Source organism: Apis mellifera, linkage group LG12 (assembly GCF_003254395.2).
Source record: "Apis mellifera strain DH4 linkage group LG12, Amel_HAv3.1, whole genome shotgun sequence".
Classification (NCBI taxonomy): Eukaryota; Metazoa; Arthropoda; class Insecta; order Hymenoptera; family Apidae; genus Apis; species Apis mellifera.
The window spans coordinates 3,898,647-3,926,316 of record NC_037649.1 but is presented as its reverse complement, the minus strand read 5'-3'; the positions used below and the strand labels follow the sequence as shown (position 1 = coordinate 3,926,316).

The 27,670-nt window shown below is 27.0% G+C and overlaps 6 protein-coding genes and 1 long non-coding RNA gene across 7 annotated transcripts; 2 read left to right on the top strand and 5 right to left on the bottom strand.

Moving 5' to 3' along the window:
• The first annotated feature begins 454 nt into the window (after positions 1-454).
• Positions 455-5,874, top strand: LOC409098 (histone-lysine N-methyltransferase eggless). The gene is made up of 14 exons (XM_392624.7): positions 455-664; positions 884-1,157; positions 1,242-1,371; positions 1,448-1,591; positions 1,674-2,038; positions 2,111-2,337; positions 2,981-3,389; positions 3,470-3,700; positions 3,786-4,130; positions 4,223-4,390; positions 4,453-4,761; positions 4,853-5,118; positions 5,186-5,513; positions 5,606-5,874. The coding sequence occupies exons 2-14, from the start codon at positions 924-926 to the stop codon at positions 5,810-5,812; spliced, it is 3,363 nt and encodes a 1,120-aa protein (XP_392624.5). The 5' UTR covers positions 455-664; positions 884-923; the 3' UTR covers positions 5,813-5,874.
• Positions 5,875-7,288: 1,414 nt separating this feature from the next.
• Positions 7,289-8,904, bottom strand: LOC551350 (myotrophin). The gene is made up of 4 exons (XM_623747.5): positions 8,802-8,904; positions 8,642-8,722; positions 8,268-8,378; positions 7,289-8,123 (listed from the first exon to the last, which is right to left on the bottom strand). Exons 1-4 carry the CDS (start codon positions 8,805-8,807, stop codon positions 7,947-7,949), a joined length of 375 nt encoding a protein of 124 aa, XP_623750.2. The 5' UTR covers positions 8,808-8,904; the 3' UTR covers positions 7,289-7,946.
• A 1,135-nt stretch (positions 8,905-10,039) lies between these two features.
• On the bottom strand, positions 10,040-17,944 carry LOC411622. Its single transcript, XM_395092.7, has 2 exons — positions 17,692-17,944; positions 10,040-10,422 (listed from the first exon to the last, which is right to left on the bottom strand). Exons 1-2 carry the CDS (start codon positions 17,804-17,806, stop codon positions 10,079-10,081), a joined length of 459 nt encoding a protein of 152 aa, XP_395092.2. The 5' UTR covers positions 17,807-17,944; the 3' UTR covers positions 10,040-10,078.
• On the top strand, positions 14,145-16,649 carry LOC107965384. The gene is made up of 2 exons (XR_001705281.2): positions 14,145-14,394; positions 16,228-16,649. It is a non-coding gene; the product is annotated as an uncharacterized LOC107965384 (long non-coding RNA).
• Positions 17,945-20,456: 2,512 nt separating the features above from the next.
• Positions 20,457-21,485, bottom strand: Fibroin4 (silk fibroin 4). Its single transcript, NM_001136209.1, has one exon. It carries the CDS (start codon positions 21,483-21,485, stop codon positions 20,457-20,459), a length of 1,029 nt encoding a protein of 342 aa, NP_001129681.1.
• Positions 21,486-23,279: 1,794 nt separating this feature from the next.
• Positions 23,280-24,287, bottom strand: Fibroin3 (silk fibroin 3). The gene has a single exon (NM_001136208.1). The coding sequence runs from the start codon at positions 24,285-24,287 to the stop codon at positions 23,280-23,282; it is 1,008 nt and encodes a 335-aa protein (NP_001129680.1).
• A 1,476-nt stretch (positions 24,288-25,763) lies between these two features.
• Positions 25,764-26,693, bottom strand: Fibroin2 (silk fibroin 2). The gene has a single exon (NM_001136207.1). The coding sequence runs from the start codon at positions 26,691-26,693 to the stop codon at positions 25,764-25,766; it is 930 nt and encodes a 309-aa protein (NP_001129679.1).
• Between the last annotated feature and the right edge of the window lie 977 nt (positions 26,694-27,670).

Below are 27,670 nucleotides of genomic sequence, written 5' to 3'. Positions count from 1 at the left end.
ACATAATACATATACATAATTATTCATTTAAGATGCATACGATGGTATGTATGCAGAAGCAAACTATGTACATTATAAATATTTGCTATATGGATAGGATACAGATAGTATTTTCTGCTGTCAATTCTTCAACTAAGACTGTGATTTTTAAATATACTAATGGCTAGGTAGATACAATACATATTGATTGATAAATATGATAAAATAAAAATAAAAGAAATATTCAAAACATGTGTATTTTTAAATTTTTTTTATCTCGTACAATAATAAATCTATTTGCGAATTGTTTTAATGTTAATTTAAATAAAAAATTTAATTGTCAATTTGTACTAAATTAAAATATAATTCAAGTTTTTAATTATATTTAAAAAATTCAAAATTATATATTATAAATATTTTTTTTCTGTTTGAAATTATAGAACAATTTTTCCCACTATAAATATTTTAATAGGTGGCATCATGGTGGCATTAATTCAACCGGCTTTCATATCATTTCAGTGTAAATAAAAAAAAAAATGTTGCTCGTTTTATTTATTATTTAAATTTTTTATTCACTTATGATATGAATAAGTATAAAAAAAAATTAAATGTGTAGAATTTATAAAATATAAAATGTTTATATATTTTTATATGAATTAAATTAAGAATTGAAAACAACTATTAGGTAAAAATATATTTATTAAAAATAATTTTATTAGCTATCAAAATTGTTTTTATTTATTATTAATAAGATTGTTATTTTGGCAAGTTATATTTTATATATTTAACCTTTAATAAACTAAATATTTTATAATTATCTAACCTAAACTAAAATATTATTTTTATATATTTACATATTTTATATATTTATAGTTTTTACTTATAAATTTATTCTTTTTTTAAGTTATACAAAATAATAACATTTGTAATTAATATTGCACAAAATGGAAGTTATTGAACTTGTTTCGGATGATGAAGCATTAGAAGATAATACAAAAAAAGAAAGTAGAACTTCAAAAATTTGCAACACTAATTGTATAAATTTTCAATGTTCTTCTGGATTTGATATGAAATTAGCACCTTCTTTTGCATGTGCTTTTTATGGTGTAAACACAGAAAAAAAGAAAATGCGTATGATATGTAAACAGTGTTTTAATGCTGCTTTAGAACATCAAAAGGTTTGAATTTTAAAATATTTATTTTAACAAATTATAAGTAGAAAATTAATTTTAATATTTGTATCAAAATATTAATTTTTATAGCAATTAGTCACAGCTTTTGTAGATCATAAGCCATTATTAAAATGTGAATTTCCGGATCATACAATGGAGGTAGAAATTTCTGATAGTGACGATTCAGATGATGATAAAAAGAAAGATACATGTGATGAAGGTGAAATTAAAATTATATTATAATGTACATTGCATGTATTTCAAATATTGTTGATAAATATATATTTGTATTTTAGAAAAATATTTGCCGGAACATATGCTTGTGGATATAGAAGAAATGTTAGATAGCACATTGAATGATATTTTTAAAAAATATGATGTTGATTATCAAATTAAGCAAGCACATAATATATTAAAGAATCAATGGAATAAAATAGATGGTAGATTATTATTTTGCAAAATATATTTTACATATATTTATTACATTTATATTACATTACATTATATAATTTTTTTAAACAGAACAAAATGAAATTCTGGATAAGACAGTGAAAAATTTAATGCGTACCATGGATACATTACGTAATACTTTATATGATGAATTTAGACCACAAATTCAAATGCTTCAAGAACTTCAAATAGATGATGGCTATTTGGATAATGTTTCCTATCCATTAGTGGCAACAAAAAAAGTTACACAAGTGAAAGTTCCCCCTTCTTCAATGTTACTAGATAATCAACCAGAGATTTTACCCATTGAACAAGATAATAGACAAGTTATAGTTTTGGATTTACCTCCAATTGGTCCAATTGTAAGAGCACAAATAGATGTAGATAGCATTGTATATATTATGAAACATCCACTTATGCCCTGGGTTAAAGGAAAGGTATGTGAATTTTATTATTTGAATTTTATTTAAAAATATAAATAATTAATTTAAAGTTTTATTCATCAATAGGTGCAAACAATACATATAAAGACTCCTTTGCATTGTCGTGTAAAATTATTACAAAAAAAGTATAATTCTGTTATTAAGACTGTTTCTGGTAAGCAAATTGCAGCTACTGTAATTAGTCAAGTAATAATTCCAGTTGGTACACGAGTAGTTGCAATATTTAAAGATGTTTCTAGTAATTTTTATAGTGGAGTTATAGCTGAACCACCAAAAGCTACAAATAAATATAGGTATGTTTTATATATGAGAATATAAGTATATTTTATATTTTATATATAAATAAATAATATGCAATATATTAAATAATGTATTATACAATATATATATATATATACGAAGCTAAAGAGAAAAGTTTTGTCTTCAATTGAATAGAAAATGAACATATTTTCATGAAACAATGTAAAAAAAATCTTTTATTCTTTATTTTTAAAATTATATATTTATTTTTTCATTGTCTATTGTAATATGTTTCCAATGCTGGACTAGTTTTTGTAATCTGTTCATTAAAAAGTTTTAAAATTATTTCTTCATGACAAATTTCACTTTTTCATATTTGCCTTTTAAGTGTTTTTTTAATTTCAAAAATAGATGAAAATTATTAAATATTAAGTTTAGATTTATAAATATTATTTTGAGAAAAAAATATTGATTTTTCTTATAAACGGATTAAGCTAATAACAGCGAAAATATATTACTAGTAACTTTAAAAATAAAAAAATAAAAATTTTTTTTATGTTGTTTCATAAAGATATATCTTTATTTTAAGAAAGTGAAACTTTCCTGCTTTCATATCATTTTATATTATATATGTGTATTATATATATATATATATAATAAATATAACAAAATAATACATTTATTATTTTTTTTTAGATATTTGATATTCTTTGATGATGGATATGCTCAATATGTTGTGCACAAAGATATTTATTTAGTCGCAGAAAGTTCCTCTAAAGTTTGGGAAGATGTACCTAATGAATCTCGTGATTTTGTAAAAAAATATATTGAAACATATCCTGAAAGACCAATGGTAAAATTGCAAACAGGACAAGTTGTAAAAACAGAATGGAATGGAAAATGGTGGATTGCAAGAGTTGTTCAAGTTGATGCAAGTTTAGTACAAATGCATTTTGATGCTGATGGAAGAACAGAATGGATTTATAGAGGATCTGCTAGATTAGGTCCTTTATATATCGAACTTTTGAAAGCTAATGCTAGACAACAAGGACATCATGCATCTGTCAATTCTCCTAGTCGTCATCGATTGCCTGCTGTTTCTAATGTATATGAAATATTTAAATTATTCTATTTTTATACAAAATAATTGATTAATAATAATAATAAAGTTTATTGATATTTTAGAAAAATAATTTACCATATGTAGAATATACATCTAATATAGAATCTGAAGAAGAAAGACTTTCTCAATTAGAAAAAGAACAAAATACAGTAAACGAAATAACAAATACAATTACAAGTGCACCACAACAGTCACGTGCTGTTGCTAGAAAAAGTACTAGTAAAAAACAAAATATTGTAGATACAAGTCCATATACTCCTACAACAGAAACAAAACCTTCTCATAGTATAGTTGTAAGTACATTGAATAAATGAATTATAATTCCTAAGAAGAAATTTAAAATTTTAAGATTTAAAATTTATCATTTCATTTTTCTAGTATTATCAAACACAGAACAAAATTCAAACAAAAAAATTTGTTCCACATAAATGTGGTCCTCAGTGTGTTCAAGGAATATCTTTTACACCTGATGACTTAAAAGGTTATTCACCTCTTTCAATACCATTACTTTGTGGTTGGAATAGACAACTTTGTAAATATCCAAAAGGCAAAAAAATTACATTATATCAAGCACCATGTGGTATTAGATTACGAAACATGGAAGAATTACATCAATATCTTCGTAAAACAGGTAGTCCAATGTCAGTCGATTTATTTGATTTTGATTATTGGGTACATTGTTTAGCAGAATTTGTCTTGGATAAATGTTTTATTAATATAAAGGTAATAATAAAATTTTATTAAATTTTTAATATTATTAAATGTAATTAATATTTCATATTTTATAATTCATTTTTCTTATTTTTGATTTTAAGGATCTTAGTTATGGTGTAGAAAATGTACCAATACCATGTGTCAATGAATTAGATCATACTCAACCAGATACAATTAGATATAGCACTCAAAGAGAACCAACAGAAGGAGTTAATCTTAATTTAGATCCAAATTTCTTGTGTAGCTGCGATTGTGAAGACGATTGCCAAGTATCTTTTTCTTTTATGAAACAATTTTAAATTATGAAATCATTAATTAAATTATCTTACAGGATAAAACAAAATGTCAATGTTGGCAATTAACGATACAAGGTGCTACTCTCGGAGGAAGAGTACCAAATACATCTGTTGGTTATGTATACAAACGTTTACCAGAGCCAGTTACTACTGGAATTTATGAATGCAATTCTGGATGTAAATGTGCTGTAAAAACTTGTTTGAATAGAGTAGTACAACATCCATTAACATTAAAATTACAAGTGTTCAAAACAGCTCCTCGAGGTTGGGGTATACGATGTTTAAATGATATTCCTCTTGGATCTTTTATTTGTATATATGCTGGTAGATTACTTACTGAACAGGTAAAAAAAGAATTATAATTAAATTAATTATATATAATACAAATTATATTATTAATTAAACTTTTTAATTAAATTTATTTCATATTATCAGGGAGCTAACGAAGGTGGTAAAAATTATGGTGATGAATATTTAGCAGAATTGGATTATGTGGAAGTAGTAGAAGGTATTAAAGAAGGCTATGAAAGTGATGTTTTAGAACCAGAAATGCCATTATCTACTCCAGAAGATAAAAAAAAATCTATGACGAGTGATGATGAGGATAATTCTAAAGCAAATGCAAATGATTCTGATGAAGATTTCAATATTAGTAAATATGTAAATTTTAATGTTGATTCTACAGAACCTTCCTCTATTAGGTAAATCAAAAGTAATTAATTTTTAATAAATGACATAATTTATATTAACATTAATAAATAATAATAGGAAAAGACTAAGAAAGCGAAAACGAGATGATATCAATCAAGATGGATCTGAAGAAAATAGCGAAGATGGAAGTGCTACTAAAATTTCCGAAAACATTATGAAATCTTCTATTAATGAAAATCGTTCAAATGATCAAGATGCCATTACTATAAGTGATGAAGAAGAAAATAGAAGTGGTAGACGTGAACCAAGTAGATTTGAGCCAACAGTTGAACCAACACAAATTGAAAGACCTAAATTTAAATCAGTAAGAGATTTCTTTGGAGAAGATGAGGCTGTTTATATAATGGATGCTAAAACAACTGGAAATATCGGACGTTATTTAAACGTAAGATATATTGAATGTTAAAAGAATGTTTTTAAAAATAGTATTTTTATCTTTACTATTAATTTAAAATATAATTATCGCTAATTTTTTAGCATTCATGCGATCCAAACGTTTTTGTACAGAATGTATTTGTTGATACACATGATGTAAGATTTCCATGGGTAGCATTTTTTGCTTTAAATTATATAAGAGCAGGTCAAGAATTAACATGGAATTATAGTTATGATGTTGGAAGTATACCGGGTAAAGTTATCATTTGCAAGTGTGGTGCATCTAATTGTAGAGGTCGACTTTTATAATGTATAAATATTTTATATAAAATTAATAAAATTTAATTATATAATAAATGAATTTTTCTTTTTTTTTTAATATTTAATTTTTGATTTTAAATTATGTAATAATATATAATATATATTTTATTTATTCTTAAAGAAACATTATTTTGTTATATGTTTATGTTAAAAATTATTTTATTTTATTATTTATTAATAATATAAAATAAAATAAGACTAAAAAAATCTACAGAAAGAAAATAAATTACATTGCATTTCAATTTTTTAATATTTATTAATTATTTAAGTTTAATATTTTTTAAATTTTATTTTAAAATATTTAATATATTATGATATATTTTATATTAATCAAAATTACAAATTCATTGCATTTATGATTCATTTATTATTGCAGAATTTTATTTTTTTTCTTTTGTAGAATTATATATAAAATACATGAAAAATAAAAATATTGAATGAAATTTTTGCAATATTTTTTTATAATATTTACAATATAAATTGTTTTTAATAATTTGTAGCTGATACATAAAAATAAATTAGTTGAAAAATTCTTATACTGTTTATAAATTTTTATAAATTTTGCTATTAAATCATGATATATTTTTTTCATATTAATAATTGCTATTTATAATTCTTTCTATCATTCTAAAGAATGGGAATTTGAAGAATCATTAAATGATCTTTTTTTAAAAATAGATCTTAAGTTATTAAATAATTATCTCTAAATAAGAACGTTATTTTTTTGAAATTTAAATGTTCTATTATATTTTTTGAGATATGAAAACATTTGTTTCTAAGATTTTTTAATATTCAATATTAATTATTTTATTATATTCAATATTAATTATTAATTATTATATTTTAATAAAAAAGTTTTCTAATATACTAAAAGTTATTCATATCATTACAGTATTTTCACCAAATTTATATCATGAAAAATCTTTATACTTTTTATATAAAAATTTAATATAAATGTTTATAAATTTAATATAAAAAAATTTAATATTAAATATAAATTTTTATACTTTTTTAATATCTAATAATAAATAAGGAAATAATATTAATATATATATTTCAAAGTCTTTTTTTTAATTTTTGATGTTATATCGAATAACACTAATATTTATACATTGTAAAAAACTAATAATTCATTGTTTAAACAAAATTTTTATCACAATTTAAAATTATGTTAAATTATATACTTCTTGAAATGATTAAAATTTTATCCAAAGTTTTATTGATATTATTAATAATTTCGAAAATATTTCAGTTTCCAATCTTAGATACTTCACTTTTAATTATATATAAGAAATTTTAGCAAAGATATGCATATTTTATGACCATGAAAAACATAGTCTACATTTTTAATAACTAAAATTTGATATATATAACTTTTATAAAAAGGTTTATACATAATGTTAATACAAAGAATAGTAAATAATAAATAAATGATAAATATGGGTTTAATGAAATACAACAATATACATAACAATGATGCATTGGCTTATTATTTTTGATTATTATACACTTTTAAAACTTCTTAAGACATGTAATTAATATCATAAAGATAGCTCTTCAATTTTTTTTTATAATTTATACATGTCTTTCTTGAAACACAATTAAATTATGTAGTATATTTTTCATCTCGAGCATTCATTTTAATACATACAACTTTTTTTCACAAAAAGTTGTTTTAATAAGTAGTTGTAAAAAAATGTATAAAAAAATTTGATTTGTAAATTAATAACAAATATTTAAAACACGATGCTGCTTCTTACAAATGTATCAAAATATTTTTTGCTATATAATGTTACATGCTTTAAAAATAAATTTGTTTCTATTGTTAGTTTATAAAACAACCTGTATAATATACTATTTTAAAGCTGAAACTATATATACTTTAAATCTCTAAGAGTAATCATATAAGAATATGAGTTTATGATTATACGCTCCAAGTGCAATATATTATTATAAAACTACATTTGTGTACCTATATTTTTTGTTTTTAATTTAAAGTGCATAAATATGATAGTCTAGTCATATGCAAAAAATTAAGAGAAAGCAATAGTGATACTCCTATGAGGAACATTAAAATACTAAAATAACAAAATTATTGCTTTACGATTTGTTTGGCTTTGTGCTAGTGAAATTTAAGCAATTGTTTAATCTCATCTTTTTCAGCAGCATCCAAATAACTAGTTCCATCTGGTGTTAATCCATCTGGTTTAGCTCCCTTTTCTAATAGTAATTTTACACAATTTGTATGTCCTTCCCAAATTGCTGCTAATAATGTTGTTATTCCATGCTTGTCTGTAGCCTGTAAGTATATTTTATTTAAGTCACTATATAAATTTTCTACATATTTTTTATATATTTTTTATATTTAAAGCAAATTTAAAAAAATTTTTTTTAATAATATATTTTCACTTTTATATATTTATTTAATATTAATAATATTTACATTTGCATTTGCACCCTTTTCCAAAAGATATCTGACTACTTCACTTTGACCATAATCAGCTGCATAATGTAGGGGTGTCCTTCCATCAATCATTTGATTAACATCAATATTCTATCAACAGAAATATATTTAAACGAATTAATATGCATTCACTTTTAAAAGGAAGAATATATTGAATTTAAAAAAGAAATATAAATGATTTTTACAATCATTAGTTTAATCGGCTAATAAGAATCTTTTCCTGTGTTTTAAATTACAAAAAAATCGGAGAATATAATATTAAACTCCAAGAAAGATATCTTTATGACGTTCCTGATTAGCGGTAATCAAAAAGCAACAGAAGAAAAAGATGATTTAACATTTCATATATTTGCCTTGTTTTCAACGATATCTCGCACTTGCTCCAAATCACCATTTTTTATTCCCCACACAAGTTCACTCATTTTCGTTGTAAGCTATTAGAAAAATTTTTAATGTAATACACAGCCTTTTAAATTTCTACGTTTGTTCTATTCAATTCACGTTCGTACTCACGTCCATTAAATTTGGTTAAACAGCGAAATTTGCTGGAATAATTTTTCCAGGCTGCCAACATATATAACAGTAAAATGAAAACTTCATTTATCCATTTATAATACCAACATCAAAAATAATATAACAAAATAAATATTTTGCAATTTTTTTTCAACAAAATATCATTGCTAGATTTTGTCTAAGATAAATTATTATTATATATATTAAAAATAAGAAAATAGTATATTTTGGATTTGTATATGTTAAATTTTTTTTTAACTATAATAATGAAATTACTATATTAATAAGATAATATGATAAAATTTATCACAAAATATAATATGTAATTCTAGATCTTTTTGTGTAATAACATTATATAATGTTATATAATAAATTATAATGTAATTATAATTTTTAATTATAAATGTTTCTTTTTAAAATTTGAATTATATATATTAATATATTTTAATTATATATTAATTAATATATAATATAATAATATAGTAATGATATATTAATTAATTAATATATTATAATTGAAATATATATATATATATATAAAATACGATTTATTACTTTTGAATATATATTATTAATTTATAACTTTAAGAATAATGAAATAATTATTTCCAAAAAATTTAGCAAAACAATTTTTTTTTTTAAATAAGTGTAAAAAGAATTATTAACTTATCAAAGATATTATATAATATATTTATTATATGAATATAAAATAAAAATGCACATTATATATTTTTTTAATTAAATAGATATTAATTTAATTACATATAATTACAGTCACACATGTTTTTACATTACATATATAGAATTTTCTACTTTCTGAGAAAGAGAGAAAAAAACAAAATTAGTTTGCTACACGATAATTACTTTAAAATAGAATTACATACAAAAACATCTAATATGTTTCGGTTTCCGGGACTAGGAAATTGAAGAAATTCAATATTTTAGAACGGATACCGAATTACTGATGATTTTACTAGTATGCATATATTTATTTATATAATGTAAGTTTGCAATTTTATATTTGTATCATTGCATAAATATAAGAAATATATTTTATATATTTCAGTATACATATAATGAATGAAATAACATTTTTCGTTAGAAGTAAAATTTTTTTTTTACTTTCGATAAAAATATATTTTTTTTAACGAATATATATATATATTTTTAATTAAATTTATTATTTCAGATTATAATTAATAAATCTTTAATTTCTGTTTCAATTTAATCGATTTTTCAATTTAATTTGTAAAGATTATAATCTGTTTTTTTAGAATTTAAGCTTTTGTCGGAACTTCTTCTGAAGTTTTCTCGGTCTCTATAATTTCCGTGGGTGGTGGTAAAGTTGGAATTTCTGGATATTCAAGTTTTGCTCCTTCTTCGCATTCGAAAATGGGACAGCAATTAGGGAATGCAGCGGTCTTATTAGTTTTATCTGAGAGTTTGCATTTCGGATTAGCTTTTGGAAGTGGTCCACAGTCTTCGACAAGTTCGAAAAGTCGACCAGAGTTGTCATCAGCAGGTACGCAAGTAGAACGGCCACAAAATGGTGTCAATTCCCAAGATTTTGTTGGTTCAATAGTGGCACATCTTGTCGAGGCAAAGCACATACCGGGAAAATCTATAAATACAAAATTAAATAAAATTATATAAATTTATATACATATATATTTATACATATTTATACATATACTTATTATTAGAATGCGGATATTTGTATATGATAAATATGAAAAAAACATATGATATTATATTATATTTGAAAAATTATTATATATGAAAAATGTGCAAATATAGATTAAATATATAAATATGATCAAAAAAATTTTAATGAATGATATAAAATAAAACAATATATTAATATGTAATATGTAAATAACAATAATTATTGAAAATACTAATTACTAAAAATAATATGAAATATGAATAATTACAAACAATATATTTGAAATTGTTTTACAAATAAATTTTTTTTATGCAAATGCAAATAATGCATTTTATGATTATTATATTTTGTAATATAAATTACAATAAAATATAAATATTTTCTTTAAATTGATAATATTTATCGGTAAAAATTAATTTATGCATCAAAATTTTTATATTTTTATATTATAAGATTTTATCATTATATATTTAATTATTATTTTTCTTTCATATTTTATATTTTTATTAAATTTTGCAATAAAATTTATTTATTTATTTATTTATTTATTTATTCTTTATTCATTAGTTCGGTAAATAATGAAATTAAAGTTGTCTTGGAAGCAACTTTTCATTAATAATATTCTATTTTTTGAAATTCTATATATTTTAGATATTAAAAAAGAATTTTCAAAAACAATTCAAAATTCATCTTATTGTTGCGATAACATAAAAAAACAAATAAATCGTTCAAAATATAAATTGCATTTAAATTAACAATTTAAGAAAAATAAAAGCATGATTTAATACAGCTTATAATCAGTATTGATTACATATTATTATCAATACAATGATGATAATAATAGAAGAATTTATCGATAAATAAAATTAATTTGATGAAATAGTTATTTTATATAATACACATGACATTAATACAGAAAAAATATATATATATTTGAATATATTCTTAAACATAAATATATAAAATATGTATATTATGCCAAAAATATAAAATATTGTTTTTCTTTATCTTTATTTATATTCTTATATAAAAATATGAATTTATATAAATATCTATAGTTTTTTTATTGCATTATAACATTTAATTTTTAATAACAGAAAATTAAAATTTCGAATTTCTGATTATAAAAATATTCTTACAAAATATTGCATAATATTAAATTATTTTAATTAATTCTAAATAAGATTAATTTATTATAATTTATATTATTACTAAATTTATTATTATTACTATGATATAGATAAATAAAATTAATTAAGTAACATATTGAGTAGTCATTCATAATGTTTTACAAATTAATTTTCAAATTACATAAAATATATTATATAAAGATGATATAGAATTAATATATTGCATTCACTGGACAATGTTATGTTTGGTTATATAACAGAACAATTTATGGAATAAAATGTTGTAGTTATTCCTTCTAGAGAAAAAAGTCCATAATTCGATCATTAGAAATATTCATATAGCAAAATTTTCTAACCAGAAATTTCTATCTGAAAGATTTTGCAAATTAGATTTTTTAAAGAGCAAAAAATCTAAACAATTAATTTTCTTTTATGTTAATTATTAATGTTTTTATAATTTTTCATAAAAACAAATTTTGTAAAAATATTTCATCCAATATATTTATTAAAAAAAAAGGAAAGTAATATAAATTCACATATTATATATATTATATTTACATATTTTTTTGAAAATTTATAAAATTTTTTATATTCTAAGTGAATTATCAACTGATTTTTACTTAATTATGATGTAAAAGTAAAATCTCATCATATGTAAGCAATCATTTCTACAAATTGCAATTCTCTGACAAAACGCGTCACTGTTGTGCACAATGCGTGGCCGGCTATTATTTGATTACTTGCACACTTGTGAAAGGTGTCATTACTTTCTAACATATAACTATTTTCAATAAATCTCATTGCATCTTCTTATACAAACTTAAGTATAATATTTCATTATAACATGTCTCTATGGATTGTGGATAGATGATAGGATTGACGATGATCAGATTAGAAACTTGAAGGGGAAAACACTTTCACATGTTATCACTTCTTTAATTATTTGAAACTCTGTAACTAAATAAATTAATTGTTATACTTTACTATTTGTTTTTCTTTATTTAAGTACTTTTTAAAAACCTAAAATAATTGAAAAATGATTTTTTATTTGTTATTTATTTCTCTTTTATTACTATTTCTATTACCGAAAGTATAACGTTTAAAAATAATATTTGTTCCTTAAAGTAATGAAAATTATTTAAGTATCTTTCATTAGAAAAGCATAAATTATGAGCATAATTTTGAAATTGACATGTGATATAATATTTATGTACGCGAAATATGTTAAAAAGATATAGTGCAAATAAGAGAAAGATATAATGCAAATAAGAGAAAGTGATTTTTCGTAAATAATTTAAAATTATAATTTTTAATTTATTTTAATATTATAATATTAAATATTAATAAATTTTTAATGTTAATTTTAATTTATTTTAAATTAAATTATTTATAATTATTATATTATACATATAATCTAAATTTTCAATATATTATATAATATAAATTTTTATTAAATTAGTAACAAAAAAAAAACAAAAGATAACAAGCAAAATGAAAAAAAATAAGAAATATTATCTATACATTGTTATCATTATCTTCTTCGAGTAAGATTTATTCGAATAATAATGTGTTTATTATTGTTTTCCAAATTTCATTATGTTAAAGATTTAATACAATGGACATTCACGATAATTAAAAGTAAAAGTATTGTAATATATGATATCAGTTTTTAGAATAGCTTTACAAAAAAATGATACAAAGAAATGATTGAATGCCTAATATTCGAAATTATTAAAATGTTCTCACTTAGTAATGCTAGTAGAAGAAATATAAATAGAAGTATAGTAGAAGAAATATAAGCATTAAAAAAATTATTTTTAAGAGTCACATTTCTTTTTTTATTCCAAATAACTATTCCATTTAAGTAAGAATTAAATTAAAGTACTATATAATAACATGATTAATAGAATTCATAATTACCAATAATTACCAATTAATTATCAAAATCTGTAATATTTTTTTAAAATAATATCTTTGTATATAATGATAAAATAATTATTTTAAGATCAAATTAAATAATTTTATTCTTAATGATTAATTAATAGTTAGATAATCGTTAGTAAAATATAAAATTTTTGATATATGCTGCAAATCGAATAATCGTTGCGGAAGTAAAGTAGTACATAGGTAAGCAGTTTCACTTTCCTTTCTACATCGAAGCATATGGAATATGTTTACTTAAGAAAGAAAAAAAATCGAAAGCGAATACATTAACCAATAAAGGAATTCGAGAGAAAAAAAATTATTAATATATATTAATTAATAAATCTCGAAAAGAAAAAGGTACGATAAAATCGATCTCATTGTGCAATCTTATCAATAAAATTATAAAATTACGGATAATAAAAAGATTCATATCAGATCAAATGGTATTTATATAAAATAAAAGACAACGATTTTATTCGATAAATTTGTTAAAATATCTATAATTCTGATAAAAAATTCACTTTTAAGATTAGATAATATTTTCTAATCTTAAATAAGAAAAAAAGATATTAATCAATGTGAATCAAAAAAATTAATATTTTCGATATTGTTATCTTCTTTTTCTTCATTATCATTCGATATATATGGAAAACGTTCCAATCTAGATAAAACGTGAATTGATTTATAATTTGTGTGAAAAAAATGTTTTTTTTATGTTGTTCGAAGTGATTCATTTAAGGAAATATTAAAGGATGATTTATAGCAGATGTTCCTAAACTTTCACCGACAAAGATTCATCTGGCGAGGGTCGACTTTCATATTAATAGATGTAACATTACGTTCATTCACTTTGACTTTTTTGTTATAACCGGTACGTTTTTACTTGATGTATTTCCGTGATTTCATCAGTGACTCATGATAATCAAGCAAGAAATACAACTTTCATTAAATAAACGAAAATATTTTTTATTATTTTATTCAAGAAATTCAAGAAATTCAATGAAATTAAAAAAAAATTATATGCCAGATATTGCATTAAAATATTTAATTAAAAAAAAAATAATAATAACAATAGATGTTATTGAGAAATATTCAATCAAGTTTAGCCTTTTGATAATGTTTTTTATAATGTTCGTTTAAAATTATGCACGTGATGCATTAATGCATATAATTTACCAGTTTCAATAATAATTGAAAAAATAATTATAGTCCTTTAATTTATTCCGTTTTTACTTAATTTATTCGATTAACAAATTTTTATATTATTTCAAAAAGTGCATGATATTTTTAATGATACATTATTTGTTATGTTAATTAATGATACATATATTTATAATATTAATTATTGATCACAAATTGTAAACACTTGGAATTGCATGAAAAGCTGTAACAGAATTATAAATAATAACGAAAAAATAACAATCTCGTATTGGAAAGGCATAAAAGAGAAGCAGCAGATTGCAATCGGTCTCTTTCTCCACGAATTTTCATTTGGATCCTACTTTCGTCGCCAATGACCCAACCCAGGTCCTACTTTCTGTAATCATCCTGTTTCGAAACTGGTACACCCGGAGTGGTTGTGTATTCGTGACTGTGAAACTTAACTTGAAACACGTGCAACTGCACTTAAATGGATATTAGTTATCTTTATCCCTTTACTAATAATTAATTAACTAATTTTTTTTATATTTTATACTCTAATTTATTTGATTATAATTTAATATTCAAAATAATTTTATAAATATGAATTTTAGAAATTAAAAATCTTCTAAATATTCATTAAAATTTACGTAAAGCATTTCCCTCGTAATTAATTCATTCAATTATTTAAAAAAATTTATTGCATACTGTATTATATAATAATAAAAATAAAAATACAAATTAAAAATATTTCTTTGCTTTATGTCATTGTATATTTTAACATCGATAAATTAATCGAGAGTTAAGTATTCGTTTAATTATAAAATAAAGTAAGAAATCGATATTTTTTTTCTTTTTTGTTAAAAATTTCGTAATACTATCTAATCTAATCCCATTATTCTTATTTTGGTTGGACGTATAATTGGAATGTCCTTAATGCTTGAACGATGACCAAGACACTATGTACATGCATGTACGGTAAATACCATGTTCGGTGTTCGCCGGCAGCGACTTGTTAGTGATTCGATTATTCATCGGAATCTAGGTCTGGTGCGAAAAATACGCAATATCCAGGCCACAGTATGTGAATCAACAAGACACAATCTCTGGATTGATTTTAAATCTTCGTCTAACTAAGAGACTATATCTAATTATAAATTATTGGAAATGATCGGTATATTTGAAATATCGTTGACAATGATATATCGACAATATATTGACAATATATTGCTACCGATAAGTGATCAAATATCGTGACTTCATTGTAGATTTTCACGTGATAAAAATCTTGCTAACTGTTTGTGTTTATAAAGCGTATTCGAAGTGTTGTCGTTGCGATTAAGTACGCTTCATGCAATTCTCCTGGTTATTAATGTTTTATCTTCATAAAATTATAATATATTACGTTACGATTTCTTGAAAAAAAAATTATGACGATTATCACTGAATGATAAATTTGAATTTTTATGAAAAAAAAAACTAGCTTTGGTGAAATTAAATAAAAAATTATGATTGATTATGAAAACTTTTATCTTCAATAATAAAATTTCAATTTTAATTTCAGAGGAAGGAAGAAAATTGCTGTTTTAACTCGAGGAACAGCTTTCCTGTTCTATTATGAAACTGGAACTTTACCGGACGGAGTATATGTACACCATGTAGAGAGAGAGAGAGAGAGAGAGAGAGAGAGAGAGAGAGAGAGAGAGAATGAAATGAATCAGGTTGCGGGATCGGAGAAAGAAGAAACGGGCCTCACACCACGAAGACTTTCACGCGGTCCGGTGGTCTCGCTACTATTTTTTTTTTACTTTTCTGTTTCTTGTACGTTGTTATAAATCTTCAAATGAATTGAACAGATAGGCGCACCTATTTTTATGAATAATTATGTCCCGTTACGTTTTGAAAAATGTTATGTTTTGTCTTGCGTTGATCGTGATTATCGTGAATATTATGAGAGCGCAAAATGATCGTATCAAAAAAAAAAAAGGCGCAATCTCAAGGACTCGTTTCTTCGATCGTAAGTGGAAAGTCGAAGAAACAGGAATTGGATGAAACTATGATTTATATCCATAATTTTTGCAAACCTATCGCAATAATTGCTTCATTTGCAATTCTGGAAATGATTTTCAAATCGAATGATCAATAATTTGAAATAGAGAATAAAGATGATTCAATTAACAAGATAATCGTATATTTTTTATTCATTTTCTTTTTTATATTAATTACTTTCATTACTCAGTTTTAGTCTTTTAACGTAATATTGACTTATAGAACATATTTTTTTATACATTTTATAAATAATTTCACTTTTTTTTTAAAAAAAAGCGATAAAAATTCTTTTATTTTCGAGTCACGTATATGTATATCGAGTCACGTACATATTCGTCTTTTGACGAACTGCTATTATTCTCTCGTATGTTTTTAAGTAAAATTTCTCTTAAATGCGTTTAAATGCAAATCATGTGAAAGAAATTATGAGAATAAAATGGTAATTACTTGGTTTAATAATTGTTTTGTTTTAAAAGATAATTGTGAACGTGAGTTTTTTTTTTTTTATTATAAATTTCTTTTTAAAATTATATATAGACAAAGAATGTAATATGAAAATTTAAGTTTTAAAATACAATTTCAAAGGAAATTAATATAATATACTTTACTAAAGTTTTAAACTGATATATTCACTGGAAAATTGTGTTTCAAATAATTTATTTATTAAAAAAAAAAGTCACCTACATTATTTAAAAACATTAGCATAAAAATGTTATAAATTTTATAAAATTTACAACAAATCTCTCGGAATCTTGGATTGTTTTATTAACTTCGGAATTGGCGACAAAATCCTTTTACCAAGTTTTCCTAAACTTTTAACAAAAAACATTAAGTATTCGTATCATAACACCACCGTGCCTTCTATTTTTTACATCATGAAATCTATATTGAACAATTAAATTTGAATTTTTCAAATTTTAAAAATAATAGAAAGCAAAAAAACAAAGAAAGAAAGAAAGAAAGAAAGAAAGAAACTTACCGCGAAGAACGTCTGCTGGAATGAGTCTTCTAAACGTTTTAGGACGTTCTTCCTCCTTCTCCTCGGCAGCGAAAACGATCGCTATGACAAACAACAGGATCGGGGCGAACTTCATGATCTTGAAGATGACACGGGAGAGAAAGAGAGAAAAAGAGAGAGAGAGAGAGAGAGGAAGGAGAGAGAGCAGACCCAACGTACTTCTAGAGACCTAAAGAGGAGAGAGAAAAAAAAAAAGATCCTCGTATACAGATTAAGACTGGTTGGGTCCGATTCCCGTGCCGGCATTTTATAGCTGTTCATGGGGCGGGGTCCTATTGTCCCCACCAAACATTTATGGTCTCTCACCTCTTGAACCACCAGTCACCAAAGGATCGTTCACGTCCCCCGATGCTCGATCGTATGAGCTCCTCGTTCACCAACGGTGGACGCGCATGTACACCTGAACGGTACATAGAGTATGAGACAATATAGGGTATACATGTTGCGCTCTCACACCGTCAAAAGATGCAAATGGAATCAAATCCACGACCAATGCATTCCAGTTGCGAGTGATACATATGACAAACTGGGTTACCATTCAATTTACGGATCTTTCTTCTTCTTCTTCTTTTTCTTTTTTCCTTTTTTTTTTTTTTTGCTTTGCTTTCGTCGATCTGAATTTCTTGAATCTCTATTTTTATTCGCTTATTAGCGATGATCGAAAAATTGATTTAATTAATTATTCAATTAATGCAATTATTTAATTATAAAATGTTACAAGATAATTATTTTATATTCCCTTAATTAACGGTTTTATATGATTTGTATCTCTATGAGAAAATAAAGATTGGTTTAATAGATACGTGGGATATATTAGTTAATTGTAAATCTTTCACTGGTATAAATATTATGAAGAAATAACGATGTATATAACACGTTAGAAATAATTACTTTAGCAAATAATAACTATCCCACAATTACCTTTAAATTGTAATTTTAGTGATAAACTTATTTCTATTATAACAAAATTAGATCCTAAGTAAATTTTATTCGTAATATTCTGCAAAATATATAGAGATATTGCTGAGTTAAATGAAATAAAAAATTAATCAAAGATAAAAAATGTATTTTTTTAAAAAATTTTTACACATATTTATATTTTTAAAATAATTATACGTAATAATTGTAATCATAGAGTTATTATTTTATATGGAACTATGGATAATAACACATAATATTATACTTTGTTATCGATGAGAGCTATAAATATAAGTTTAATTTTTTTGGTACATTTTAAGAATTAATTTTTTCAAAATCGAAGATTTATTTAAGAAAATTTTATTCTTTACGTTCCAGTATTTTCTTTTTTATACAGAATTATATCTTATTCTATGATATTATACTACCCAGTACAAATTTTCGTGATCATATATAATATATATATGTACTTAATTTATGTGTATTAATTTTAGAATAACAACAAAGGAAACTAACGATTTATTCGTTATCATATGTCACGAAATCATTGTATTCGAAGAAAAGAAGCTGGGCTCATCGTTTTTCCACGCATATTGCCGATGTCTTGGAGGTTGAAACGGTCGAATCTTTCACAAAACGCTGCTTACCACATCACGGCTATGCCATTACAAAAACTTGTAAAAGCGTATCGCGTATAATCAATGTGGTAATTGTCTAGCAATTGAGATGTACGTGTGCCTATTTCGTTGGCAATATTTTTGTGCTTGTTAATCTAACTTTGTAACAACTTTCGCTGTTTCATTAAAGCATCTCATATTCTATTCTAATGGAACGACGTTCTCGTCAGAGAACCACTGTCGCGTAGAAGAATATAATATAATAATAGGTCATAGAGAGTTTCTTCCGGGCCATTTAAGGTAACGAGTAGGAAGGAATCAAGACTAGATATCTTATGGTTAATAACGTTTACGTAATACAGTGCAAAAGTTACAATCGAATTTATAAGAAAGATGAATTATAAGTAACGATTTCTTAAAATTTACCAATTGCTACGAATTTAATTATTGAATTTAATCATCATCGTGTGAAATTTATTCGTGATGATATTTTATCGATCTCTAATTAAGAAAATGAAATTTTGCCAACACGATCGCGACGTGAAATGGCGTGATATCGACGGGAGGAAAGTAAAGAAGAAAGGGAAAGTTGCTCACTAACATCGTTCTTCCAAGTGAAGAGACTGTAACCTTCTGAATCATCGATCTCGAAACAAGTTCGTGATATTTCGAGATTAGAGATTATTCCGTACCACGAACGTTCCTTTTACAAACGAGTTTTTACCAACATATATATATATATATTCATATTAGTATTTACTAACAACAGAACACTCGAATAATTGAATACATACCGATACATTCATTTCTGTTCGGTAAATAATTTTCGACCATCCAATTAAGGATATTATCATCAGATTTCAACAACATTGTTCCAACGTATACGTTTGACATTTATTTTATTTCCACATGACGAATCGCCAACAATGGAAGGACAAAGAGAAAGAGAAAGGTATATGTGTGCCAGGAAGTATATATAGTAAAAACATGTACTGATTTGCTACAACAGTTTAATAATGTCATCCGTACAATTTCGATTCGCATTTAGTAAAAACGTATCCTTTAATCATCTCTCGTACGCGCGCTATCCTCTCTAACTCTACTAATATACTCTGCCTTAAAGATGTCTAGATTTCTTTCAAATGCAAAACACGTTCCCGTGTCCCCGGCTTCGTCACTTCGCGCCCTTTTTTACTTCACCTCCCATTCTTCATTCGTCGTTTTCCATTCTTCCTTCGTTGACGTTTTCCACTCCTCCTTCTTCACAGGAATCCGTTCCCATTTCCAGTGCGGTGGTTTCATCTCACCTGCCAACGGGCCAGCTTCAGCCGCTGCCTCCGAGGTAGCAGCGGCGGCAGCTGCAGCGGCTCGCGATTCCGCCGCGGCGGAGGCGGCTGCTTGCAAAACACCGGCGGCGTTCTCTGCTTGGGCCGAGGCCTCCTCTTCCGCCTTGGCGATGGCGTTCACGGCTGCGGCACGGGCAGCGGCCGCGTCTGCCACGGCTCTTGCCTTTGCAGCTGCCACGGCGGCAGCTGCTGCGTCCGCTTCCGCCTTCACCGCTATCTCAGCGACCTTAAGGGCGATTTCCGCTGCTTTGGCGGCGGCTGCTGTCTTGGCCTGCGCCTCGGCCGCTGCAGCGCTCTCAGCTTGAGCCAATTCGTTCGCCCTTTCGGAGGAGAGGGCCGCGCGAGCGCTCGCCGACGCGAGATTTTTCGCCAGGGATTCGGCCTTTTCCGCGGCAGCCTTGGCGTCAGCCACGGCCGCCTCGGCCTCTTCCGCCGCTTCTTCGGTCGCCAAGCTGGCCTTCAACGCGCTCGAGGAGGCGGCCGTAGCTCTCGCCTGCGCACCAGTCGCGCCAGCAACTAGAGCAGCAACTTTGTTGGTAAGCTCGCTCGCGCCTATGGCGGCGTTCGCTGCCGTTTTGGATTGCGAGGCGGCCAAGGCCTGAGACTCTGCCGCTGACTGCCCTGCTCCAAGACTTATCGCGATGGCTTCACCGCTGCTAGATGCCACCTCGGATGCTCCAGTTCCCACTCTTCTTCCAAAGATAGGCTCGCTCGTTAATTTAAGTTCATCCTTAGCGGGAGCAACGACTTCCACTTTCTCGCTTTTCACCACTGTCGAGGTCTTGGTCTTGTCCCGTGTCTCCACCTCTTCCCTTGCGCCGCTTGCCAAACCCCAGATCAGCAGGGAAACCGCGAGTATGGATGGGATCTTCATCTTCGAGGCTGCTTCGCAAAATTGATGCCGACCGAGGCGGGATTTCCTTGTTTTATACCGATATTCACAATTGTGAAAACATTGGTGTTATTATTTGTAAATGTTGTTGCACGGATATTCAAATACGTAACCTTATCTTTTTGTTATCGATATTTTTATATGGAGAAATCTGGGTTTATTTAGGTGGGCCCCAGACTGGAATATAATTTTTGTCTTCTCCTTTGGGGAGGGATTATTCATTATTCGCGTGATTGTACGATTTTGGTAATGAAAATTTATTATTTCAGAAATAATTTGGAAAATTATTCTGAAATTGAATTTTGGAATATGAGACGACGAGATTTGTCGATAATTTGATAGCTATAAATTGTTATAGATATTTATGATGTATTTAAGTTGTATTTAAAATATATCAAATTTTGAAAAACATCGCAGAAATTTGAATCTTAAAAATTAAAATATTTATTACAGAATTATTCGTTGAAATATTCGTCATGCATGTTGATTATTTTAATGGATTTAGTTTCATTATTTAAAAATATTCCATCCTTCCTTTTAATTAAAAGTAATTTTCTATATTTATCGTAATTATTTTACGTGTTTGCTTTTATCTTTTATATCTTTTATCTTAAAAAAAATATTATTTTTAAAGACATTGTGTTCTCTATAAATATAAATTATTTTAATAATTTGATTATTTTATTATTAACCTTATAGTTTTAATATTTAATTTTTACATATTTAATTAAAATATTGATGTTATACTTATAACATATTAAAATATCAATGTTATACTTATATTCGCATATATTCAGAATCGAAAGTGGAAAGTAAAACAGTATAATCTTACAAGAAATCATTTAAGAAATAATAATGTTAATAATAAATTTATTTATAGTTATTTATAAAATTATTTAAATTTAACGCATGCATATATAATTGTTATTTAAATATTGATTTTAACAATATTATAATCTAACTTATTATTTACTTTCGTGTATTCGTTTGCAAATGATAATTCAATATTTATTAATCGAATCAAATGTAAATGATTAATGTAATCAAATGTAAATAATTAAACATTGATTTAAAAAAAAAAAGAAATTGTCATATATACAAGTTGAAAATTTATACTTCTATAATAAAAATGAAATAATTTTAATATATATTTATACGCTTTCTAATTATTACAAGTTTTTATTATATTAATCATTGTAACTTTCTAAATCATTGTAATTAATCTAAATCATTCAATGTATACATATGAATCATACGTATTATGAAATTATAAATTCTTACATATCAAGATAGATATAGAGTATTATTAGAATCATCCGTAATTTTGAAATTGAATTAATTTCTATATAAAAAGAATAAAAAGTATACAGAAATAGAAAAATAATTAAAAACAGAAGTAGCAATAAATATTATACATGTATTATTCAATACGTTTTTTAAATTTTGATAAAAATTTCTCTACCATTTTAAAAACTTATCTTAAACTTATCTCAATCATCATCTGAAAATTAATAATCGTTGAAGATTAAAAAGGATTCGTGGAAGAAAAAAAATAGGACGCAATGAAATCAGATCAGAAAAGACATATTTGCTAAAATAGTGGATCTTTATTATCACGTAGGTAAAGTCGTTTCGACAATGTTTTACTTTTAATTTTAATCGTCCTCAGCCTATTCTCTAATCATATCCAAACAATCAACTCCTATTCTTTCCAATCAAAAATTCTCAAAACGGTCTAGGAAAGATTTCCACTCAAATCTCTATCAAATGCCCCTTTCAAAATTTTTTATCCTCAATATTTTCGGATTTCGAGCTAACTTCGGCCAATGCCTTCGCCTGTGCAAGCAACTGAGCCGCGGCACCCGCTTCCTCTCCAAGTCCTATAATCGCTCCATCCCCGACAGCTGCGGCCACGTTGGCTCTCGCCGCGGTGGAGGCTTCCAATTGAGCGGCCCGGGAATCCTCAGAGGCCGAGTTGGCGGATCCCTCGGCGGCTGCCACACTCTCGATCTTCGCAGCTGATTGTGCCTCGGTAGATGCCGACCTTTCCGCGCCGTCCGCGTCAGAAGCTATCGCGGCCGCCTTTTTGGCGGCGGCGTTGGCGGCCTCCGAGGAGGCAGTGGTCTTGGTTTCTGCGGCAGCTGCAGCGGCGGAGACTTCTAAGGCAGCGTTGGCACTCCATTTCGTTCGTTCCGCGTCCTGTAATTGTCTGAGGGTGGCAGCGGCTTCAGCCGCGGCCTTGGTGCTGGTCCGTTTCTGCAAGTCGCTGGCTACGTTTTGGGCGACCGTTGCTAACCTGGAGGAGGCTTGAGCGCGTTCCAGTGCCGACTGTGTCGCGGCGGTTGCTGCGTTTGCACGAGCAGAAGCTGCCTCTTCCTCGGACTGAGCTTTCAACGCGGCCAAAGACTTTTCCTGGGCGTTTAATTGCGCTTGTTGAGCATTTTTCAGGGCGGCGGCTGCCTTGGCTGAAGCGGCGGCTGACAATGCGGACGCTCGCAAATAGGCCTCTGCAAGAGCCAGAGCGGACGCTTTCACCACGGCTGCTGCTTTGGCATTCACGCTCGCCGACGTCTTGATCTTCTCCAGGGATTGAAGTGTGTTCTTGCCGAGCACCGGGGCGCCGTTCTCTCTTCGTTTCGCGCTAGTGTCCACATTTTTCAACAGGTCGACTTCTAAGTTTTTGCTGATCACCTCCTCGGTTGCCGAGGACTTGAATTCCTCGACGCCTGCGTGCACCAAGCCCGATGTGAGCAAGCATATGGCGACAAACGTTGGGATCTGCATGGTCGACGGAACTTTGTCGATTGATGCCGTTCCTTCCCGCCCGTGTATGTTATATACAGGGGATTGCAGTTGTGTAAATAGTTGAGAAGAAATATTGTCACGATTCTTTTTGTTTTTCTTGCTTTGATTAAGTTCGTATCTTAATATTTCTGCCCAATTTAATAGTGTTTACAGGTGTGCGATTGTATTTGAGAGAAGAGAAAAGTGCAATTTTATTGCTTCAGTAGTAGTTTTGTTTGAAGACGAATATTTGTTGAAATAATACGAAGATATGGTTCCTTATTGATATTATTTTTCAATATTTAGATTGTATTTATGAATGATATAAAGATTGTATACTATACGAGATAATATATACTTTGTGTATCGACGGAATTCAATTTTTTGAAATCTAATTTATTTTTTGAAATCTAATCATTTCAAATCATTTTGAATTACAAACTTTGGATTGTATACTAAAATAAATTACAGTATATTGATATTTAAAATACATAATCAGTATTCTAAATTTATTATAATATTTTATATAATATTTTATATCGACAATCAGCATTTTAACAAGATACATATACATATATTTTATTTCAGAAAACGTATCGAGAATAACAATATTAATTAATGAAAGCAATATTTATAAAAGGATTTCGGTGTATTAAACAACATATAATATTTTCTTTAATATTTAAACATTTTATTATTTTGTCATCGAAACAATAATATATTACAAATGAAATTTCAGATCCAATATAAAACGCAAAATTAAATATATTCTAATTTGATTTTGTCTACAAGTAAAACATATTTTAATACATATTCATTAATTTTGCCTAAAAATAAATATATTTAACAAAACGGAAAAGAATAAATACATTTATTATAAATTTGACATAAAATTTGAGAATGTAAATAAGGAAATTTTTCCAATAACAAAGCAAATTAAAATATAATTGCCTTTATACGACTAATAATTAATATAATTAATATATAATAATATATAATAATTAATATAATTAATATGTTATATAAAATATAACATAATTGTCGTTCAAATTTTTCTTATATAAAATTAAATTTATTCTATATTCTACATAGAACTTCGTTAAGCTCTTTCATCATATTTATTAATTTCTTTCAAATAATGTGAATTAAAAGATAAAGAATCTAATGGTTTCGTTACATATTCATTTCAGTATGGAACAAATAAAAAAGGATAAGAATATAGGAGGATAAGAATATATCGTTAAAAAAACATTTATCAAAATTCGGGTTGCTACGACAATTTATTTCCACTAAAATATTACACGAACGAATCTCAACTGTGTTAATTATTTCTCTTCATATAATATCCGTCAATAATCATCGTGTTTAAATCAAATTATCAAGGTAATCGCGTTTGCCTTTTTGACAACGATCTTCCGCTTCTTGTTCTGCCAACTCTGCTTCAACTTAATCTATCCATCATTCTTTATCTCCTCTTTATTCCAACTTTGCTACATGTATTTTCTTCTCGTTGACGATCTGTTTTGCAAATGTGGCGGCTTTGTTCGCAACCTCAGCCTCCGCAGCTGCGACAGCTTCTGCCGTAACCAAGAGAGTTTCGGCTTGCGCTACAGCGGCTGCTTCAGCGTTCGCTGCTTGAGAATCTACCCTAACAGCCATGGAAGCTTGAGTCGAGGCGTTTGCCTGTGCGTTTCTAGCCTGGTTCACGGCGACTTCGGCGTTTGTTAGTGCCACTACAGCTTCGGCCGCGAGTTTCGTGGCCTCGGATTCCGCGGCAGCCGCTATTTGAGCCTTAGCCAAAAAATTCGCTGCCGATTTTCTGGCGATTGCCGCCTTAACTTGAGCTTCCGCCGCAGCTTGAGCCTCGGCAATCGCAGCCCTCTTCGTGATGATTGAATCGGCGTTAGCCTTTACCTGGGCCTCCGTAGCAGCTTCAGCAGCGGCTGCAGAAGCTCTGGTTGCTTCTTTCGCTGCAGCCGTCAATTGTGCTGCCCTCTTCGTTGCCGATACAGTCGCTTCTGCCGCTTTTGCTGCATTGGTCAACAATTGGTTTGCTATCTCGCTGGCTTTAATCGCTTCCTCCCGTTTGGCAATGGCGGCGGCCAGAGCGGCGTTTGCTCCTGCTTCCGCAGCCTCTGTGTTTTTGGCCTGGGCAGCAGCGGCAACACTGGCAGCACGCGCGCCTGCGCCCAATTCCAGATTCAAGCCCACGTTTTCAGCCGCTCGAGCGACTTTTTGGGCGTTTTCTATGGAGGAGCCAAGCGCGTCAGATCCATCACCGACTATTCCTGCTGAATATCCTCCTTGAATATCCTCGCTCGTCTTCAGGGACTCGTGATTAATCACGCGGCCCTCGGCCAATCCCCAGACCAGCAGAGACGTGACGAATATTGCTGGAATCTTCATGTTGGACGCAGTTTTCCTGATTGATGCCGATTCGTAAGATCATTCACGGTTATATAGTGGATGATGAGACAATTGTGAAAACAGCAGGTGTTTTGGATGAAATTTTTTTTGTATTGATACGCTACGCCATCTTAAAATATTGTTTTAAGCAATCTTAAGGATTCGGAGAAAGAGAAGTTTTGTGAGAATTTTTTTTTATTGAACTGTATTTATTTAGGTGCAACGATTGGTTATGCTTAAATAACTTTTGCTTTTGTTATGTATCCTAAAATTTTTTTCGAGAAAAATGTATAATTCTAAATTGAGTTGATCTTTCGATTTGATTTAAGAAAGAAATGAATTAATATGATTGCAATAAATTAATACAAATTTAATTCAAATATTTCTTTTCTAATTCATTTTTAATATCTATCTATATTTTTTTATGAACATATATATTTACAAAATAATTCAAATAAAATGTAATTTATTTTTTATTCTTTAAATATTATCATAATTTGTTTCTATTTAAATATATCTTTGAATTTTGTTGCTCAATTATTTAAAAATTAAACTTATTCAATTATTCAAATTAGTTATTTTTATTATGTACGAATTTAAACATTATAAATCTGAATTAGCAAAAAGTAAATTTTTGTAAATAAAAATTATGAACAAATTAATAATATGAAGAACATCTTCATTTTTTAACATTATTTTAACAATTGGTTATCAAGAATTACTTATTATTGTTAAATATTGAATCAGATGTGTTAATATTTATATTACTAATAATTTCATATAATGAATTTAAATATATAATAAAATATTTGTAATAATATTGAAAAAAAAGATTGTAAATAAAAATTAAAATTAAAGTAAACATTGATGGATTCTGATAGTATTTCATATAAAATTATGGAAATAAATTTATTTTCAGAATATTTGCTTATATTATCTTTCTTATGATTATTATATCGCTACGATTTTATAATCAA

Excerpts from the sequence above, each read along its gene's own strand:
- LOC551350 (XM_623747.5), bottom strand. Across the intron at positions 8,379-8,641 it reads GAGATATCGTTGAAAACAAG|AATATTGATGTTAATCAAAT; the intron begins GCAAATATATGA and ends TTCTGTTGATAG. Across the intron at positions 8,124-8,267 it reads AAAAGGGTGCAAATGCAAAT|GCTACAGACAAGCATGGAAT; the intron begins GTAAATATTATT and ends ATATACTTACAG.
- Fibroin2 (NM_001136207.1), bottom strand. The coding sequence starts at position 26,693 with ATGAAGATTCCAGCAATATTCGTCACGTCTCTGCTGGTCTGGGGATTG.
- Fibroin3 (NM_001136208.1), bottom strand. The coding sequence starts at position 24,287 with ATGCAGATCCCAACGTTTGTCGCCATATGCTTGCTCACATCGGGCTTG.
- LOC411622 (XM_395092.7), bottom strand. The coding sequence starts at position 17,806 with ATGAAGTTCGCCCCGATCCTGTTGTTTGTCATAGCGATCGTTTTCGCT. Across the intron at positions 10,423-17,691 it reads TCCAGCAGACGTTCTTCGCG|ATTTTCCCGGTATGTGCTTT; the intron begins GTAAGTTTCTTT and ends TTGTATTTATAG.
- LOC409098 (XM_392624.7), top strand. The coding sequence starts at position 924 with ATGGAAGTTATTGAACTTGTTTCGGATGATGAAGCATTAGAAGATAAT. Across the intron at positions 1,372-1,447 it reads GAAAGATACATGTGATGAAG|AAAAATATTTGCCGGAACAT; the intron begins GTGAAATTAAAA and ends TTTGTATTTTAG. Across the intron at positions 4,131-4,222 it reads AATGTTTTATTAATATAAAG|GATCTTAGTTATGGTGTAGA; the intron begins GTAATAATAAAA and ends TTTGATTTTAAG.
- Fibroin4 (NM_001136209.1), bottom strand. The coding sequence starts at position 21,485 with ATGAAGATCCCATCCATACTCGCGGTTTCCCTGCTGATCTGGGGTTTG.